The following is a 20,008-nucleotide window of genomic DNA, read 5'->3' as shown; positions in this document are numbered from 1 at the left end:
TTCAATCAGGCACATCTTTTTCTTTTATATACCTAAGATAATCTCAATAAATATACTTATAGCTGGTGAGGGTTTTACTGAAATACTGGACAAAGATTAAAATAAGGTTTTCAAAATAAGGAAATTTGCTTTCAAAGGCATTTTAACTCTATTTTTTAATTAAAAAAAGTTTATATTTTAATGTAATGAAAATTGATATGTTTATTGGTATGGAAGGAAATCTTTTAATTATGAACAGTTATGTAGCTGTTTGGCTGTATGGGTACTGTTTATATTATAAAGTGAATTAGATTTTCTTGCTGTAAAGTACAAAAACGTCTGTATCAGGATGGTTGTGAAATCTTTTCAGGTTTTTAATCTTTAGAATGCAGTACCTATACATGACATTCAGATTTGGAACACTTACCCTTATAAAATTACTGTTGAACCTAAAGAAACTTCCTATTTATTTTTAAATGTGAATGCATAACTGCAAATAAATGTTGAATGTAATGTATATTAAAGTTTCTTGTGGGATATCAGCTTGTGTATTTGTTACACTTCCTTTAACAAATTGGCTTTATTATAAGTTTCTATTCTAAGTATGATTCTACTGTAAGTAAATCCAAAAGTAGTTGATAACGCTCATCAAGTTGATAGATTAAATTGATATGAGATTCAGTGAATTTATTTTATCACAAATGGCTGCAAAAAATGTTTCCATTATTCCTTATCCAAAGGGCAAGGGCTAATTATTAAAATAAAACCATTATCAATGGCTGATGTCAGTAGATTTTAGCAACTTAGTTACCATTTTCTTAAAATTTCATAAAGCCAATTCCTTAGTGTAATGCAGTTACTTGCTCTTTTTACAATTAGTATATCCTACACTGAACTTTCTCAATGGACCATCATCTGCTTTATCGCATGTTTCATTGGATTGTTCATACTTGCCTGTTTAATGAGAATGTTGCATAGTTTGTGTCTTTTGAACATAGGTTTTCTTTCTCTTGCTTCATATGAATCTGCTGGATTTTAGTATTATCTGTGTAGTTTGCTTCAAGTAATCCTTAAACATTTTTCTTTACCCCTGCCCCACCCTTTTTTTATGAAAGGTTAACCTGTAAGTTTTTGAGAGAACACCATTAAAGCACCTTATGGTTTGTTTTCTGTTTGTATTTTTTTTCCCGTTGTGTATAAATGTATTTACATGTATGTACCTTTGAATTGCAGAATGCAGTTCTGAGTTGCACTTCTTTTAGCTCTTTGTAAGTTTAAGGACTTCCTGAATTTTGATGGTGAATATGTTTGAGTAATTCCCACTTTGAAATTTTTTTAGTGAAGTATTAGCATGTAACCAGTGTAATGTGTCTTATCTATTTTGTGCTGTTGCCTTTTATAGCAAAGACAGATTATTTATTCCTTTTGTCCACATATCACCTCATTACAGTGGACTTATAAATTTCTTTCTTGTTAAATACAGTTTGAAAATAGTGGGCTGTTATCTGAGTTGTTACCATCATCACCATCAGAGGTTTATTGGAATGAGATTTGACACCACACAGCAGTTTTCCAATTCCTTCATTCAATGCGTACTGCAAAACCTAAACTTTGACCATTGATTTGCTATCAGGCAATATGTCAATTTGATCTCGGCCCATTGGTTTGTTTTAGAAATGTTAAGACAAAAAAAATCTACCTAAATTGGTACTAAAGTTCCTAGATGATTTTCAAAGATTGGAAATCACTTATTTTAAAAGACATAGAGAAGTAAAGAAATTTTAACTGTTTTAACTTCTGAGAACTGTGTTTGAGTAAACAATTCAGAAACGTAATCTTTCACATTTACTAATATTTCTTGGGGAAAAACATAGATTTCATTAAATTCTGAAATTTCAACTGGTTTTGAATGGAGAATCTCTAAATCCATCCATTTAATCGCTCATCTTTTTATTAACAGAGAATATCTTCACACTTGACTGAGCGAGAAAAGCAATTCATCATGGTTTTTGGTGTTCTCTCAATCTTTAAAGTTTTTTTTAATTCCTTTTGTTTTCCTTTTTCCAAGAGTATGCCATATATGTTGCTGCCCCTTATTTTAGGGGGTGGTAATAAACAGCACTGGTGAAATCTTATGTTTATTATCATACACAAATTCTGTTGGTTTCTGTTTCTGAGTTATTTGTTGTTTTTTCTTTATTTTTTCTCCTTCCCCCTCATTTGCTCATGTCTTGGTTGGCGTTTGGTGGTGTATAACCGTGATTGCGTTACCTTAGCAATAACAATTGGTCGTCTTGGTTACGTTTGTCCTCAAGAGGTGGCCCCCATGCTACAGCAGTTTATAAGACCCTGGTGTGTATTATTCAATCTTTTTTTTTTAATTCATTTTTCTTCACTCTTTCTTTCTCTTTCTATCTCACTTTTAGATATATTTTCAGTTGGTTACAAAAATCACAATCCTTAATCATTGCCAACCATGTGACTAATCTTGTCCTATCAGGTTTGTGAGGTTTTTCAGTAGCATCGTCATGTATATTTATTTTATGTTGTGGCTAACGACTAATGGATGCATGGGATAAGATTGTCACATGCTTGCTGTGTTAAAAAGCTTGATTATACATGAAAAGCATTTAAATATCCACCAGTAAAATAAAGATGCATGCAAATTCTATAAATTTAGGTTTTTGCATTGTTTCTTTTTTAGAATTAATTTGAAAACTTGGATTGCATTAAGAAATACATGTTTAAAATTACATTATGTATAAAAACCTTATTTGCTTGTTAATGTTAAAGATAAACATCTACACCATAAGTTGTATAATAATAGTTTATATTATGGCAGTATATCCTATGTTCTGCTTCTTTCAATTGATAATCTTTCAATTCAAGTCATTTTTAGTAGTGTTTAATGGAATACAAGTCATAATACAGTTTTAAAAATTAATAATTGACTCTCAGCTCAACCTCCTTAATAGTTAAATGGGAGATTAAAAATCAACTGTCCATTTATAGATGCAATCTATTAATAAAATGTGAATTTTGAGGTTTCCACTATACTGAGATTAGATGGGCCCAACATGCAGGAAGTATAAGAAACTTTAACTTTATGAAAATTCTTTGAATATAAACATTATCTATAGTGTGCTGCTTATTCCATTAAATACTGTCCATTAGTATTGTGATTGAACCTGCTTTTTACTTAAATGTTAAACTCAATTCTATAATTTAATAGGTGCACCTCTCTGAGAAACATAAGGGACAATGAGGAAAAGGATTCAGCATTTCGTGGGATTTGTACCATGATCAGTGTGAATCCCAGCGGAGTAATCCAAGTAAGATGTTCACAAAGATTTTTAACTTTTAATATTCTGAATAATGAAACTTTTTAAAGGGTCAACTGTTTTTCACTTCAAATCATGAAATTATCCCATATTTCTTTTCAAAGATACTAAAAACATTGTTTTTGAGATACGTATTTCTTAGTATCTTGAAATGATAATGCTTGTTTATGATTTCCTAAATCTTTTTTATTGTGAAATAAATAGCAGATTGGGATAATAAAGTTACATTGTTGTCTCAAATTTTAAGCCAAAGCACCCTTCATCCACATCCACTTTGTACATGCCTTCTATCATTGAATATCAGTTTGTTGAGGTTGCAGACACCTACACTTAACAGGGTGACCCAAATAGGTTAGGTAACTCATTCTGTTCCGTAGAATTAAACTTAGAAATTCAGTTAGTGAACAAAAGAGAATAGTGAATTAGCCATTGAAACTGCTGTAACTTGGAGAGCTTATAATGTATTCATCTTTATTTAGTTTGTTGTCTTAGTCTTATATCTAGACATTTTTAGTATTTAAAATAATTATTTGGCAAAAATAGGAGTCTGATAACCTCTGGATCCAAGTGTCAGTTTGCAAGACACATAACAGGAACGTGTTGATTGACACCATGTGTATGAGATCAACAAAATGCAGGCTGTGGAATTCTAGGTTAAGTATCCCGGGTTCCTCAACAGATGAATTGTGAGGAAAAGAAAGTATGGGAAGGGTTTTCAAGAAAACAGCCTTTCCATTTCCAAGAGATACATGCTTCATAAAACAATAACTTAGTATTGTTTTAAAACAAGTCTGTACTATTTTTGGAAATGGTCCCTACTTGCAAAATAACCTCTTGGCATTAAATGTCTGGGGGGTTTCTTCTTCTTCTTCTTCTTCTTTTCTTAATACGTAAGAACTTTATGTCCTCTTAAATGTGTTTCAGAGTTATATGATATATACTATATTAAGAAGAAACATTTTCCCATCAGGATTTTATTGTTTTTGTTTGGTTTTAAATTCACATTTTAAGACCTTGAAAGTAACTCATGTATGTGGTCATTAAATCACTACTAGTTTAAGAGCTGGTAGAAATCTCTGCTTTTTACATTTTTTATTTGGATGTGGTTAAAAGAAAATATCTTCACTTTTATTTTTTTATGTTTAAGTTTTTAATAACAATTCTAAATGTGTATTTAAAATTTTAACAACAGACTTTGATATTTGGAAGAGAAGGAATCATAATTCTAATAAACCATGATCCTCAGGCACATGGAATTTTATTTGCTTAATTAAGGCACATGCACATACTTCAGTCAGTAAATTTTGAAATTTAAGAAAGTGCCTTGAATTTAATAGCAGAATTTAAATAGTTGATATCAGAATATAAGCAATACCTTAAATAAGGCTTTATATTGAACTGCTATTTAAGTACGCTAGTCAAGAGTGAAAAATACTTAAACATTTAAAGCCTGTACCTTTTGTCACCTTGTTTTTGTAGTGAGAATAACCCATTTATCTTTCGAGTAATAGAGCATTGGATATTCTTTTTTGCTTGGGTTGAATTAGGTTGAATTAGGTATAATAGCTACATGATTAGTTTTTCTTCTAACTTTTGGTCATTTTAAGTTTCAATCTGACATTTAGATCTACTAATTCCTAATTCTAGGCCAGTTAGAACTGTTATGATGATTGAATTTACGTAGTTCCCCTCGCCCCCTTTTTTCAAGGTTATTTATTTTGAGAGAGAGGGGGAGAGAGAGAATCCTAAGCAGGCTCCACACTGTCCATGCAGAGCCTGGTGCAGGACTCCTCATGGTTCCTCACATGAACCATGAGATCATGACCTGAGCCTAAATCGAGCTTGATGCTTAACCACTGAGCCACCCAGGCACCCCGATTTACCTATTTCTTTAATTCATTGAATGAAGGTTTTTAAAATTGGTGTTCATGTAGTATTTTCAGTCCGTTGCTGATGCTCATTAGACTGGGGTTTTGTGACACGAAATATAATACAAACAGGCATTAAATTTCAATACAAACTGAATGAGAAGAGGTTCCTTGATGGTGGAAAAATAGGGACACCCGTTAAGTAATCCTTTATAATTCCTTTTCATTGTTCATTTTTCTTAAAAAACTTACTTTGAATTAGGATTCAATTGTGTAAGGATGTTTTGCTGTGTGTAACAAATAACAGTCTAAGATGTATTTCCTGCCTGTTACAGGACTTTATATTTTTTTGTGATGCTGTTGCATCGTGGATTAACCCAAAAGATGATCTGAGAGACATGTTCTGTAAGGTAAGGTAACTAAAAAAGTCTTTATGATGCTTATCTTGGGACTCTTACAATCCTGGTTGGAAAGTTTAAATTATATTTCATATGAAACTTTAGACTCTTCGAATCAGTATTGGTAGCCTATATAACCTTTAGTCTTGGCAAAAGAGTTGGCTTGATCTTAAGGTACAGTAGGGACTCAGTAGAGTACATAACTTCAAAAATATTTTCTGAAGTAATCCCACTGATGGATGTGGTCCCATTGTCTCACTTGTACAGAACAGCGTATGTTTTCACAGAAGACTGAGATTTGAAGAATAAACTGTTGAACAAAGTAAATTTTAAGTGATCTCCATGGGGATTAAACCTATATAATTCTTTGTTTTAGTAGTGTCTCTTTGGATTAACTCCAGTCAGTACTCACCCACTAACAAAATAAGAAATACGGTCTTAACCCATCTGAATCACGTAATATTGAAATTAGTCATCTCTTGTTGCAGATGTGAACCCAAAGATTTGTATATTTTCAATTTGAAAAAACTTAATAATGTGCCATAGAAATTTTATCCCTTGATTGAGTTCTTTAGTTTTTTTGTATTAGGTCAGAGTTTGCTTAGTGTACTATGTACTAGGTCACTTGACAAATTCTGTGTAAACTTTTCAGAGCCAGGTTTAGCATATATTAATGAGGTGCTTTTATTTTTGTATTATTTTTTTTAAATGTTAATTTGTGAGAGAGAAAGACAGCGGGAATGGGGAAGGGCCTGAAAGAGAGGGAGACACAGAATCCAAAGCAGGCTCCAGGCTCTGAGCTGTCAGCACAGAGCCCAACATGGGGCTCAAGCTCACGAACCATGAGATCATTACCTGAGCCGAAGTCGAGCACTTAACTGACTAAGCTGCCCAGGTGCCCCTATTATAAGGTGCTTTTAGACAAGACATATCAACAAAGTTTGAGAATCACTGCTCTAAAATGGATAAAATTTGAGAAAAGTAAAGTCAGTATGTTTTACTTCAGAAGCTATGCAGATTGGAGTTTTTCTCTTGTTGGTAAATTTATGATTTTTTTTCTCTTTTTACAGATCCTTCATGGATTTAAAAATCAAGTTGGGGATGAAAATTGGAGGCGTTTCTCTGACCAGTTTCCGCTTCCCTTAAAAGAGCGTCTTGCAGCTTTTTATGGTGTTTAATCTCATACACTTAAGCTGCAGTCCCATAATTAGGGGTAAGTTGTAAGAAGTTTGACTTTTTCAGGGTGCAATCTAAAATTACTGAGGGAAATTAAAGCTGTATGTTTTTCTACAGAGGTTGAGTAAAACAGTCTCATGCAGTATTAGACTTGAAATTTAAAATCCTTAAGGCTAGAGAATTTTTTTAAACTGGCAAGCAAGGGGTTAAAAAAAATGCATCTTTCTACTTTTAATCCTGAGTAGAAGGAAATCTGAGTTGGTATGCTAGTTACATCACTCAGCACATTAATTCCTTTTAAATTGTTTGCCCTGTAACAAGTCTCCCTACATGGACTCTCTCAGGGTAGAAATGATTTTGAAGCAAGAATTTAGCATCTTCGATGTATCAAGAACTTCTGTGGTTGTGAGCTTTAGGGAAAAGCCTGCCAGAATTGGAACTAGTTTAGGGCTCAGTAGATAGGAATATTTAATACTCATTTTTCAAAGTTGTATTTTATGGAGCACCTGCCTTGTGACTAGCACTGTTTTAAAATGGACAGTGGAAGAGTCTATTTCGCTTTGGGATGGTAGAGGGGTAAGTCCATTTGTACTCTGGTTCCTTGAGTTTTTCTGTTCTTAAATAGAACTAATAATCCTGATCTCTTAGCTTCAGTTCCCTCATTGAGTTATTTTGAAGATTAAATAGTAAACTATATGTGATGCCAGAACTTTGTATATATTGCTTAAGACACTGAGTCGGCTCAGTGAATGTTAGGAATATGGGCTAGTACAGTGAACCAGGATACACTTCTTTAGGTTCTGAACATGAACTGAGACCTATTTGACTAGAAGTCCAGGCAGTGTACTCACTGTGTGTCCAGAAGATGTCTACCAACTTGAATTACCTTTCCTGTTGGGAGTTTTTGTTTACTTGTTTACTTTGAACTAGATTTTAAACGTGGAAAGATTTCAGCATCCAAGTTGTCGAAGCTGCAAGCCAGTAGAAATGGACGTGTAGTCCCCGGAATACCTCAGAGCCCTGTGTGCGTCTTATCTCCCTGTAGTGTCTTAAGTCCTTGTGGCTATTTTGTGGCTTTAGCATTTTGACAAAGTACATAATTCACTTCATGTTAAGTCATGAGAATGTAATGAATGAGAATGATTCTTAACATCAAGGGTTGAAAGATAGACCAGTGAGCTGAATCTTTAGCACTTTTCAGATATAGTATCTTCTGTGATCTCTATCCTGTAGCCAATTAGGAATTAACTGAGTTGATCATATTCTAAGACAAGGTATGACATAATTACTATCTAGAGATAAAAGTGGATCATTAATTTTTTTCCTGCTTTTTTAAAATAATCTTCTTCCCTTTTATCAGTGGCAGAGAAAAGGTGTTGCATGTACTTCTTCACAGATAGGCTATTTACCCTCTGTGAATTCACATCTGTCTTCATAAATGTCTAGTATTTGGTACAAGTGGTTAGATTTCTGTTGTGAAAAGACCACTATCAGACACTGGTTACAGTCTCCTAGGAATCTGTTTTTATTTCTCAGTGTGCTTATTGTTAAAACTGCTAGTGTCTTTAATAGGAAAATCAAGAGGTCTGAAAACTTAGGAAATGACTGAGCAGGATAGGGCCTGAGGAATTATTAACAACATCAAGAAGGCAGGTGTCACAAGTTACTTTTTGGTATTTGCTGAGTGTAGTAACCTTAGTGCAGTGCCAACACCATTAGTGCCTCCTAAGCTAAAACATCAGACAATCAAAAATAAGTAATTCTTTATTTTTTGGTGGGTTGGATTTTTATTTGCATAATACTGGGCATAGTGGCCAAAGGAAAAAAAAAGATAATATATTCATTCTCACTAAGGAAAGGATTATTTTAAAGAAAGCGTTCTTTGACTTTGAAGAAGGTTAGGCAGCTTGTTACGTGTGGAATAACCGATTCCCATTGGGGCCCATTGTGCAAAGGGAGATAAAGAATTAGAGTGATAGTATCCTACAAGATGTCCATCTAAATTTCATCTGTATAAGGTGCTCCACACCTCTCTCTGCATATCCTCAGCTTGGTGTCACTTTTCATATCTGATGCAGATGACAGTTAAAAGCCATAGGAGAAAGTGGCAACATGGGTTAGCATTGACTACTGGCATGATCTTAGGCAATTTATCCAGTTTGTCATTTTTCTCTAGTAAAAGGTAGCGTTCTTTCTTGATTTTTTTTATTTTTATTTATTTATTTATTTATTTTTACTGTTTATAGTTTTGAGAGAGAGAGAGAGAGAGAGTCAGAGCGTGAGTTGGGGAGGGACAGAGAGAGAGAGGCAGACACAGAATCTGAAGCAGGCTCCAGGCACTGAGCTGTCAGCACAGAGCCAGATGTGAGACTCGAACCCACAGACTGTGAGATCATGACCCAAGTCGCAGTTGGATGCTTAACTGAATGAACTCCCCAGGTGGCCTGTTCTTTCTTGACTCATTTCATGCTTCACCGGCTTTCACGGTTGTTAAAATATAACGTTGTTTTCTTTTCTTATAGGTCCTTCAGTCTTGGAGACTATGAGGGAGCCTCTGCACCCAGGGAAAATGTTACCCTTTACAGGGGGGAAGGGTAAACCAGTAGGGAATACAGTACAATCCCAACCCTACTGGGAGGGGCGGGAGGGAGGTGTTGCCGTCACTGTATTAAGTCGATGTTGGGAAACGTTTTAACATCTGGAGCCTTTGTGGGTGGAAATCTGTCTCCAATTACAACTCCGCACTGGATGTGAAGAAGCAAAAACAAAAAACAAAACCTATTCAGTCTACTCACAAAACAGTACATCCTGGAATATTATGGGGAATTGTACCAAAACAAGAACCACATAAATGATGCATAGGGATAAGAAAGAGGAAAAATTCTATAGCGCACAATAAAGGAAACCTAAGAATGGGGTTACAAACAGTAAAGAAGCTTTTTTTTTTCCTTAATTTAAAGATTTTTATAAATTTTCCCACATGATGGGGCCTTGTTTTTGCATGCTGATGAAGAACTACACAAATGAAGCTAACAGAATTAAAATCAGCTTGCCTACCCGTAGTAGAAGCAGGTTCTTGGAAGTTACAATTTAAGGTACCCCAAATAAGTCGGAAATAAAACAAAACGAATTTAAACAATGAAGCACCCTGTGAAATGCCAAATGAGTCACTCCTTTTACCTTTGTGGGGTGGGCAGGGAGGGAGGAATAAGTGGGGTTGGGCATATCAGACTAAAGATTGACATCTTGATTTTGCATTAAAACATTAATGTAGTGGATATAATTTGATGGTTGTACTTCATTAGATTTAATTTCTAGGCCAAGACGTTCTTTTTAAAGTGCAGTTTAAGGTTCAGGCATGCATTCTGGCTCATAGTGATTGAAAGTACTTTAAATTAGTGGGGAAGTAGCATGCTTGCATCACATAGAGTGAGATTGGTATTCATTTACCTCTGGTGCGCCAGTTTGTGTTGCAGTTTACCAATTCAATATAGCCCTGCATTTAAAATTCCTTTTTAAGATTTGTGGATTTTTTATTTTTATTAAGAATATAGATATAAAGTACTGTAGTTTACAGCTAGGCCTTGAAATATCTTTTTAGGATCTCGTTAGGAGTAAGATTGATATTGTATTGTGTGTAACCTGCACAATGTGGAAAGCTGATATACCTGTGCAAAATCTTTGCCTCTGTGCTGTCAGTGTGATGTGCTTTCTGCATGGTTATATACTACTAGTGATTTTATCAAAACTTCTAAAACATAAAATACATGGTAAAAGATCTGTAAGAGGCTGCATAAATGTTAGTTGGCACATAAAGACAATTGTAGAAGTTGAAGAAATGATTGCTATATCTCAATGTTTATTCCCACTCAACATATTGCCTTCTAAGCTTTCTTTTTTTGTTCAAAGCATGATCTTAAAAGATGTTTAAGTTAATGGATGTAATGCAGGGTTCCTACACTGTATTGGCGCATGTTGGTGGCCCTCTGTGCCCTAGACAGATGCACACAGGGTGCAAGTAAAAAGCTACAGAGTGAAAGTTGGTTTGGATCCTCTTCATTTCATTTGTTTAGCTTTTCTGTTATTTTTCTCTACTTACATGTATTCCTGTGAATAAATCCTTGTTAAGTTAACCCTTTACTTTTCCTTCCATGTGTATTTTCTTATACTGTGAATGTGAAAACCTAACTGGTACACTTGATCTTGTGTCCATATGAAAGTGCAAGTCTTTATTAATTTGGATTGCCTGAACAGTGTATCCCATGATGATGAAGGAAAATGGAGAGATAATTTCTTTTTAACTCTGCTGGTCAGAGATGAAGCCACACCTTTCCATTTTTCAATGCTGCATATTTAATCTGCAACAAAAATGTTAAGCCATAACAACCTTTTTATATTTTAGTTTGTCACCTTTGCATTGCAGAATAAATCCTGAATAACCATTTTTATAAGCAGTTGCTCCTCTTTGCATGGTTCTGTTCTTCTAAAGGTGTTGAATGATACAACCATTGCACTGAAGTTTGAGCTGTATGCGTGTGAATTTAAAAATACCGTTTCAAAAAATTTCAAATGCATGGTAGCATGCAGAAAGGTTTTTGTTACTGTGTGTGTGTGTGCGTGTATGTGTGTGTATATGTGTGTATTTTTTTAAACATGTTCTTTCACCTTTTTTCCTCTACTTTGGCTTTGCAAATTTCAGTCTGTAGAGCCCAAAATTAAGTCCTATTTTATAATATCCATTTTTTTTTTTTAATTATAAAGTTGGATCCAAAGGGTATGTAGCATTTTGCTTTCTAGTACCTTGCTTCACTGGGAGCTCCACTTTTGCTTCAGAGTCTTCAAAACCTGATTAGTATAGTAGCTATTTTATCATTAAATCCTAGTGATACTCTGTAGTTTACCAAATACTTGTTAGAATTTGATGTTGGAGATATTTTAGAATTCTGGAGTAAGTAAAATTTAAGTCGAAAGAACTGGCAAAATTCTTCCCTAAACACTTTAATAAGACAAACCTATAAAAACAACCTTCAGTAAAATTATCTGGATCTGTGATTGACAATAAGCAGTTTGTCACCTCTTCGATTAAAAATTGGTTTTCAATCAAGCAGATGTGTAACATGGAATGTGCCCATTTTTGTAGTCACTTAACCTGATTTTAAATTAAAAGGAAATTTAACTTAAGAATAGAAAGTCAAATTAAGTAACTATGACTGGCAACCTGAGATCGGGTTGGGTATTTTTGTGCTTTTCCGCCCTTGAGGTTATTGTTTTCTCCCTAATTTATATTTCAGATACGTAGTATAGCATAGGAATTTGCAGAAGCCATTTAAGTTCTCTTTTGAGGTAAGCTCTGATTTAGCATTTATTATTCTGATAAAACTTAATACATCATGGGATATATATATAAAGCAACTTAATTCTTGTGGTGTAGTCTTAATAGTTCTGAATGTTGACTGAATGTCTATGAAGTTGTGTTTGTCTTTGTTACATTCCAGTGTTTCTGCCTCTTGGCATGCTTAAAGCACGGCTTACTTCATCTGCTCCTTCCACACTAAAGTGCTGTTAGTGTGCTCAACTACAGAAATAGCCGCTGCTAAGTGATGTAGATTTTCTACTTGAATATTTTTATGTTGTAGGAACCTCAGGAGGTCAGTGTTTACTGTTTTATATATGCCTTCTTTTTCCTGTTCGAGCTTCTCTCTTTGAAGGATTCTAACAGAACAAAAGCTGCTGATCAACCTAAGTTGGAAACAGAAAGTGTATTTAATATAATTTAAATGCATGTTTGACAGTTCAGTGTTGTAGTCGGTCCATTAGCAAGTGAACTTAGTGCCACAGAATTCATTTATTCAGGAAAGAATTTTGCTTTTTGTATTGTCTAATCTCTTTAATAACTTCATACTGTGTAAAAAAAAGAAATCACTTTTTTATATTTTTTTAGTTGGTTATTTCCCAGATAATCAACATGTAAATAATCTTTAAGAGCCAGTTCTGATGCTTTACATTATTGCTACTTGATTTTGTGACGCAAGTTAGGTTTCAGAAGAATAGATTTTAAGACACTTAACCAAGCCATTACATCTTAAAAACGAAATAAGTAGCATACATTTTGTAATTAACATATTGATAAACACTGTGATTTTTTTTGTTAAGACTTTTTCATTGATCTGAATTGCTTAATTGCATATATTGTAAAATAGGATCAGATGTATATTTTAAAATAATTTCAACTGACTTTTCCTCTCTTGAAATGCTTTGTCTACTCAGTTATGAGATATTCAGATACAAGTTTTATCTCAGGTGAATACTCTTGTATCCTTTTTGCTTTGGTGACATATGCTTATAAAGGGTCATCGTATTTACTTTGTTTTTTAGTGTATTTCATGAAGAATCTTCGCATTTAGTTGGATTTTCCAGTCCTTACTCTAGCAGACTAGGGTGGGTATAGATCCCTCCTGGCGAGCCTTTTGCATGCATGTTTACCTTGAAAGTGAGTTCAATTTGGTCCTTTTCTCCAAACCCTCAAGCTCTAGGAAAATGGATTTTTCTGTCGTATATTGAATTACCCTGCATAGCCGAAATGCCAGAATTAAACTAGTTATATCTTAAGCTCTTTAGTCTAAATTTAACTTAAATCCTTTCCCATAAAGAAAAAAGTGGTTTTTTTGCTTCATGTAATTAATCTGTATTATTCATATTGAATGTATTAACAGATAACGGTGCAACAGACATTCTTCTCAAGAGAAGAGTGTACCATGCATAACTGCAATTTAAATCCTTCTTTAGTAGTACTTTAAAATACACAGCTTTGGTTTTTGAGTTATTTTTTGCAAATATTACAAGGGGGAAAACACTAACTGTTGCTACTAGTACTGTTACTGAAGTGTAGGTAGGCATTGAAACCTTAAAAACTATGGTCTTCAGATTAAGGGATAATCTAGATGAAAAATCACATCGATAAAGAGCTGTGTACAATATCATCTAGTAATAATACCATGCAAGAGCATTGTATACCTACTTAGTAGATTTCATACTGTATTAGATATGGAGATATTTCTGATGCCTCTTTAAATTTTGTGTAAAAGTTTCATTCACTTGTACACTTTCCAGGTGACTTGTGACTAGTTTTTTCAGTCTTAATTTAGACCTTTCCCCCACTGGTATTACTTATATGTAGAGGATTCTTTACCTTTTTGCCTAATTCTTATCCATATTAATTTTAAGGTATACATTTAAATTAATAGCAACTGTTTATTGTGATTTGTATCCCAGAATGTATTGTGTTTTTAAAAGAACTGTATGCATGATTTTGAGGGAAGTTAAAATGGTGATTGGTTTTTTTTCCTCACCTCTTGTACATTTTAAAACCAAACCAAATCTTTTTGCCAAGCATTGTATCAGTAATTAGGAAAATAGTATTTTCCCTTTCGTTAAAATTTTTGTTTATCTACCGTAGAATCCTCTTTTTAATATGGCTTGGTATTATGCAGAATTAGCTATTTTGCAAGTCTAATTATCTTCCTGGAGCCTACTATAACATGGTTAGCCTATAAGGCAGTGTTTGTTCCCTCCTAATACCAGCCTCCTAAAGGGGTTTCGCTGTACTTTCCCCATATTACCTTACTGATGTTTTCCTGTGTGGATATATAACCAAATTAAGATTGGATGATTTCTATGGAGATAATAATTAGACAATACTGTATAATTAATTTTACTTAATAGATGATCATCTGTGAGAAGAGATGTTTAAACGTGGTTAATGACTTCACTTCATATTATAAAGCAGTTTTGCAATTAATATTCATGTTAACATTGGGTGCAATAATTTAGTAGTTTTAGCGTTAGTTATAAATAACTGGATCTTTCTGCTGACAACTTAGGTTGTATGAGTTATGCTTAAAAGCTTTAAATCTGATGTTTCCTGTACCTGCCACACTATGTTAGAATGTGTCCTTCAAATAGATCCTCCTGCAACTTCTCAAACTGTACTAAATTGGTATTTCTTGAAGTCTAACTCTGTGCTAACAGATCTTCATTTTAAATAGAATATGGTTTTAATTTTTGATAAGCTGCTGAATTTTAAAGAGAGTTTTTTGGGGCCACCAAATATTTTGGATCATGCAGAGAATATATATTGTACTGTAGTAATTTTGTATTTACATTTGTATGATGTGACATAATAGATGTGAATGTTAATCACTGCTTGACTATGTTAATAAAGTTGTTTAACTATAGATGTTTCACTCTGATTTTTAATGAAAGAAAATGAGCTTTCTTTCCCTCCCTACTCCCCATTTTGGGTCCAGATCAGTCTTGTTGTGTTGTTTTTGTTGTTTGAGGTTTTTTCCTTACCTTACACGTAGTGCACTCTTCTTTGACAACCATTTTTAAATTCAAGTATTTTTCGTATTTGTATAGTTCAGTAAAAATATTTGCCCCACAGTTTACCTTAACTGCTCTTGGTATATTTTCTAAATGTTAGATTCTAGGTTCAGCTTCTGGTGGGCGAGGAGGGAAAAATAGTGCTCTGCAAAAGGAATTAAGGATAGACTGTATGAATGTGTATGGATGTGTGTCCTATGAAGGTGAGAATCCAGGATTTAGGACTTAGATCTTGGGGAGAAAATACTCAGAAGCAGCCAAATTATTGGTCATTCAGGACCACGATTTGCTGCTGTAATCTTGAAGAAATCGCACCTGAAACTAAAAACTTTTGGGGTTTTTTTGGTAAGTCTTTTAATTTTTTTATGAAACAAAAATACAAATGTTACAGTGTTTTCCCTTGATACTTATTTTTTTAACTGGTAGGCACTTTTATTTTGTGATGACTTCATAATTCATGTCTTTTAAATAATTTTTAAGGTATATGATTGTTTAGGAATGATTGGAAAAGAAGCATTTGAACTAGACAGCTCTCAAGTTGGGACTTCCTCCTTACGACACAGTTGAATATAGAAACTGAAGTTGCGACTGTTGCTTTGTAATCCTCAATCTCAGAGTCGTGTTAACTGGGTGTAAAACAACCTTTTGAAACATCCACGTTGATTTCCAGTTCAACACAATTGCGAATTACAGTTTAGAAATTTCAACACCATTTCTATAAACCATTGGCAGTAGTGCCACTGGGGAAATTGGTATACTAAGAATCTTTCAGTTTGTGGGCTGGTCATTAATGTGATTCATTCTGTGCCTGTTATAGTGATCTTTCTCTGACATTGTTTTTCAAGTATTCCTTTTCAAGCTTTATATTGCCTTTTGAAGAACTTCATTAAACAAAGAATTGACGATTTCTATGCACATAGGAAGATAGTGAATTGGTGCATTGTTTTTAGTATCCAAATTTGCCTCGTAATATATATTGACATGATAGCTATGCTGTTTCCATGAACAGTTTTACAACCATCTTACTACTACTGGACATTCAGAAGTTCTCAAAAGCAGTGGGGTGCCTGAGTGGATGGCTCAGTCGGTTAAAATGTCAGATTCTTGAGCTCAGCTCAGGTCTTGATCTCAGGATGATGAATTCAAGCCCTGCAATGGGCTCCATGTTGGGCGTGGAGCCTCCTTTAAAAAGAAAAAGGAAAGAAAGTTGTGATGAATGTCTTGTGTGCGGAAATGTTTGCATATGCCTGCAGTGATTTTTCTGTAGTGGAATTGCCATATCTAAAGGAGGTGGCGGCAGCCCAGTTTCAGATTAAGTACTAATCTCCATACCCAGCATCAACTGCAGTGGATGATGTCGTATGCTATGAATTGTAATTTAATAGCAAGGTTAAGTTTCTAACTTCAGGAAATTTTATATACAAAATTTGTCTTCATAGTACATATTTAGCAATTGTCTAAGTCTTCTGTCACAGGCACACTCCTTGGTTTCGTGGAACTTAGATGCTCTTGTAGGAAGGCAAGTAAGGGAGTTACGTGGTGGCAAGTGCCAGGGAGAAAAAGCAGGTGAAAGGTATTGATGGTCAGAGTGAGGCTTGCTATTTTTAATGAGATATGAGGGGAGATAGAGCAAAAACTTGAAGGAGTGAGCCTTTGGATGTCTGGGAATTAGTATTTAAAGTAAAGGGACAAGAAAGACCAATGCTTTGATATGTTTGGTTTGGTTTGCATTCAAAAGAGAAGGGTGTAGCTCCAGCACTGGATGCAAGGGAAAAGAGTAGTTAGATATGATTCACGAGGTAACTGAAGGCCCAATGGCATAGGTCAGTTTTGTACTTGAGTGAAGTAGGATTATCTGGATATATTTTAAAGGAAGAATCCAGATTTGCCAACATAGGACAGATTGTGTGAGGGAAGAAATCAAGAGGCCTCTAAAGGCTTGGTCTGACTTCAGCAGCTGGGAAAATGCAATAGAAAATTAGAATTTCTATTCTAATCCTTAATTAGAATAGAAATAATCTAGCATTTATGTTGAGACATCCATATATGGGGTGGGGGTTGGGGAAGAAGAAGAGTAGGCAGTTGGAGATCAGGGGAGATAACCTGACTAACAGATGCAAAACAGTGTCTAAAATGGTGCTTCAAACCATGAAGCTGAACATCATTTGAGGACTAGATAAATAAATGAAAGACACACTCCCAACATCGAAGTCTTAAGAATTGATAAAACTATAGGGGAGCATGGTATCCTGATGTACAGAACAAGAATTTACTTTGCATTTAGCACATTGGAGGTCATTTTGGCAGACTTATGGCTATAGAACAATCAGAATAAGAGCTATCTTCCTTCAAGGGTTGAAAGCCCATAGGTTTTCTTTTTCCGCAAGGCGAGGTAGTTTTGTGTTCTAAAAACTAAATTGTTCAAGAAATGAGGAAGCTTGTAAAGAGTGAGCAGACCAAAGTGGTCAGAGATACAGAACCTCCCTAAATGATTGCCACCTTGTAGTGTCTAAAGTTAAAAACTTTTCCCCAAAACATTAGCAACCAGTTTTTTATTTAGGATAGGATTATCTCGGTTCATGTGAAAAAGCAAGAGATGGATGCCAGAAAAATTATGAAAGAAAGGTAGTAAGTATAGTACTGGCAGAACTGGATAGACATTGGTGCAAAAAAAGTGTCTACCTCCTACTGAGAAAATTCTAGATAGATCGAAGTTGAAACCTTAAAATTTCATGTCAGAGTGTATACACACACACACACACACACACACACACAGCATGGGGAAGTTATTTCTAGGTATGGTACCTCAAAAATCTTGAAAGAGGAGATTCTTTAACAAGCCTAAAAATTCTGCATGATAAAGTAAAAACCTGGAGGAAACTTTGCAGCTCCTTTCACAGAAAATGGTTATTTTCCTTAAATTATAAAGACAAGTCAGTAAGGGAGCCCAGTAGAAAAGTAGGCAAAGGATATTAATAGTTCACAGAAGGCTAAACATAGTCTTATCCATATATTCAACTCTGTCAACTGAAATTTATACTGAAATCACTTTCACATTGACGGAAGTTAGAAAGGTTTGGTGCAGTCTTCCCTATGGAAGACGGAAACAGGAATTTGTCCTCTGCCACCAGGAGTGAAAGTCGTACAATATGAAGGGCAATTCAGAAATATCAAAGTAGGGGGCACCTGGGTGGCTCAGTCTGTTAAGCGTCTGACTTCGGCTCAGGTCATGATCTCACAGTCTGTGGGTTCAAGCCCCACGTTGGGCTCTGTGCCGACATCTCAGAGCTTGGAGCCTGCTTCAGATTCTGTGTCTCCCTCTCTCTCTGCCCCTCCCCTGCTCCCTCTCTGTCTCTCAAAATACATAAAAATTTTTAAAAATATATCGAAATACTCAACAAAATTTAAAATAATGGATGTGTATCATTTAACCTATAAATCATCCCCTAAATATTTAACTTATATGAAAGCCCCTAATGGAAAGACGCCACATGTCTTCATATTTCGAAGTTAGCAAAAATTGAAAATCCCACAACAGGAACAAGAACTCTCAAAATGCTGATTTTATACAACTGCTTTGAAAAACAATGTGCCCTTACTTAGTGAAGTTGAACATTTGTATATGCTAAGACTCAACAATTCTACTCCTATTCTATCCCTTAGATATCCATATCCATATATGTGCCGAGAAACATACAAGCATCTTCATATCTTCATTGTAATTGTAAAAATAAAGAACAGTCAAAATGGATGAATTTTAGAAGTAGTACTGAGCGGGGGTCCCTGGTTGGTTCAGTCTGTAGAGCATGTGACACATTTTTTTTTTAATTCAGTTTGAGAACAGAATTTTTTTTTTTTTATGTTTTATTTATTTTAGAGAGAGCGTGAGCAGGGGAGGGTCAGAGAGAGAGGGAGACACAGAATCTGAAGACAGGCTCCAGGCGCTGAGCTAGCTATCAGCACAGAGCCCGACGTGGGGCTTGAACCCACGAACCGCGAGATCATGACCTGAGCCAAAGTTGGACACTTAACTGACTGAGCCACCCACGCGCCCCAAGCATGTGACTTGAACTTGGAGTTTTCAGTTTGAGCCCCACATAGGGTGTAGAGATTACTTGCAATCTTTTCTTTAAAAAGTGGTACTGGGGCAATTGGGTGGCCCAGTCTGCCTAAGTCATGATCCCATGGTTCATAGGTTCAAGCATCACATCCGGCTCTGCGCTGATGGCTCAGAGCCTGCTTGGGGTTCTCTCTCTCTCTCTCTCTCTTTCTCTCTTTCTCTCTCTGTCCTTCCTTCACTGTCTCTCAAAATAAGTAAGCATTTAAAAAAAGAGTGCTGAGCAAAATAAGTTAGGGGTTTGGTAGAATACCTATAGAAAAACCATTTATATAAAATTCAAAAACAGGCAAAACTAAAAAATACATGAATAGGAATGCATGTCTGTATAGCACAAAATAAGTGTATAAGACAAAATTAAGATGTCTACATCTTGGAGAGCTAAGGGTGCAATCATGAAAAGTGAGTTGTGGCTACATTCTATGCTGAATCTTTAAATGGTACATAAATATGTACTCACGTATGTTTCACATGAAACTTCATAGCAAGGTCATCTTTTATAATCAGACTTGAAGGAAAGTTTCTGGTAACACTTTGTAGGTTAGCTCAAGGTCATTTTAATCTAGTATACTTAGGAACTAAAGATTCATGAAAATTTTGTTAAACTTCTAAGGTATTCAATACTTTCTACAAGGTCGGATATACTTCTTATTCACCTTTCTGGCATCTTTACTGATAAATTTTTCTAAGTATTTTATTTTTACATACTCACTTTGAAGGCACATTTTCCCAAATAAGAAAAGTGTT

General features: G+C 34.8%; 1 protein-coding gene across 1 annotated transcript in view; it reads left to right on the top strand.

The window, feature by feature from the left end:
• The window catches only part of TNPO1 (transportin 1), a 57,664-nt gene extending 42,668 nt beyond the window's left edge, over positions 1-14,996 (top strand). The window contains exons 21-25 of the mRNA XM_077759954.1: positions 2,256-2,331; positions 3,212-3,311; positions 5,524-5,598; positions 6,657-6,799; positions 9,285-14,996. Coding sequence (XP_077616080.1) covers positions 2,256-2,331; positions 3,212-3,311; positions 5,524-5,598; positions 6,657-6,764 — 359 coding nt within the window. The 3' untranslated portion in view covers positions 6,765-6,799; positions 9,285-14,996. The remainder of the gene's footprint in view (positions 1-2,255; positions 2,332-3,211; positions 3,312-5,523; positions 5,599-6,656; positions 6,800-9,284) is intronic.
• Positions 14,997-20,008: the final 5,012 nt, after the last annotated feature.

Source organism: Crocuta crocuta, unplaced genomic scaffold (genome assembly GCF_008692635.1).
Source record: "Crocuta crocuta isolate KB4526 unplaced genomic scaffold, BGI_CrCroc_1.0 scaffold162, whole genome shotgun sequence".
Taxonomy (NCBI): domain Eukaryota; kingdom Metazoa; phylum Chordata; class Mammalia; order Carnivora; family Hyaenidae; genus Crocuta; species Crocuta crocuta.
The sequence above is the reverse complement of the archived record's forward strand: the minus strand, read 5'-3'. Positions and strand labels throughout refer to the sequence as shown.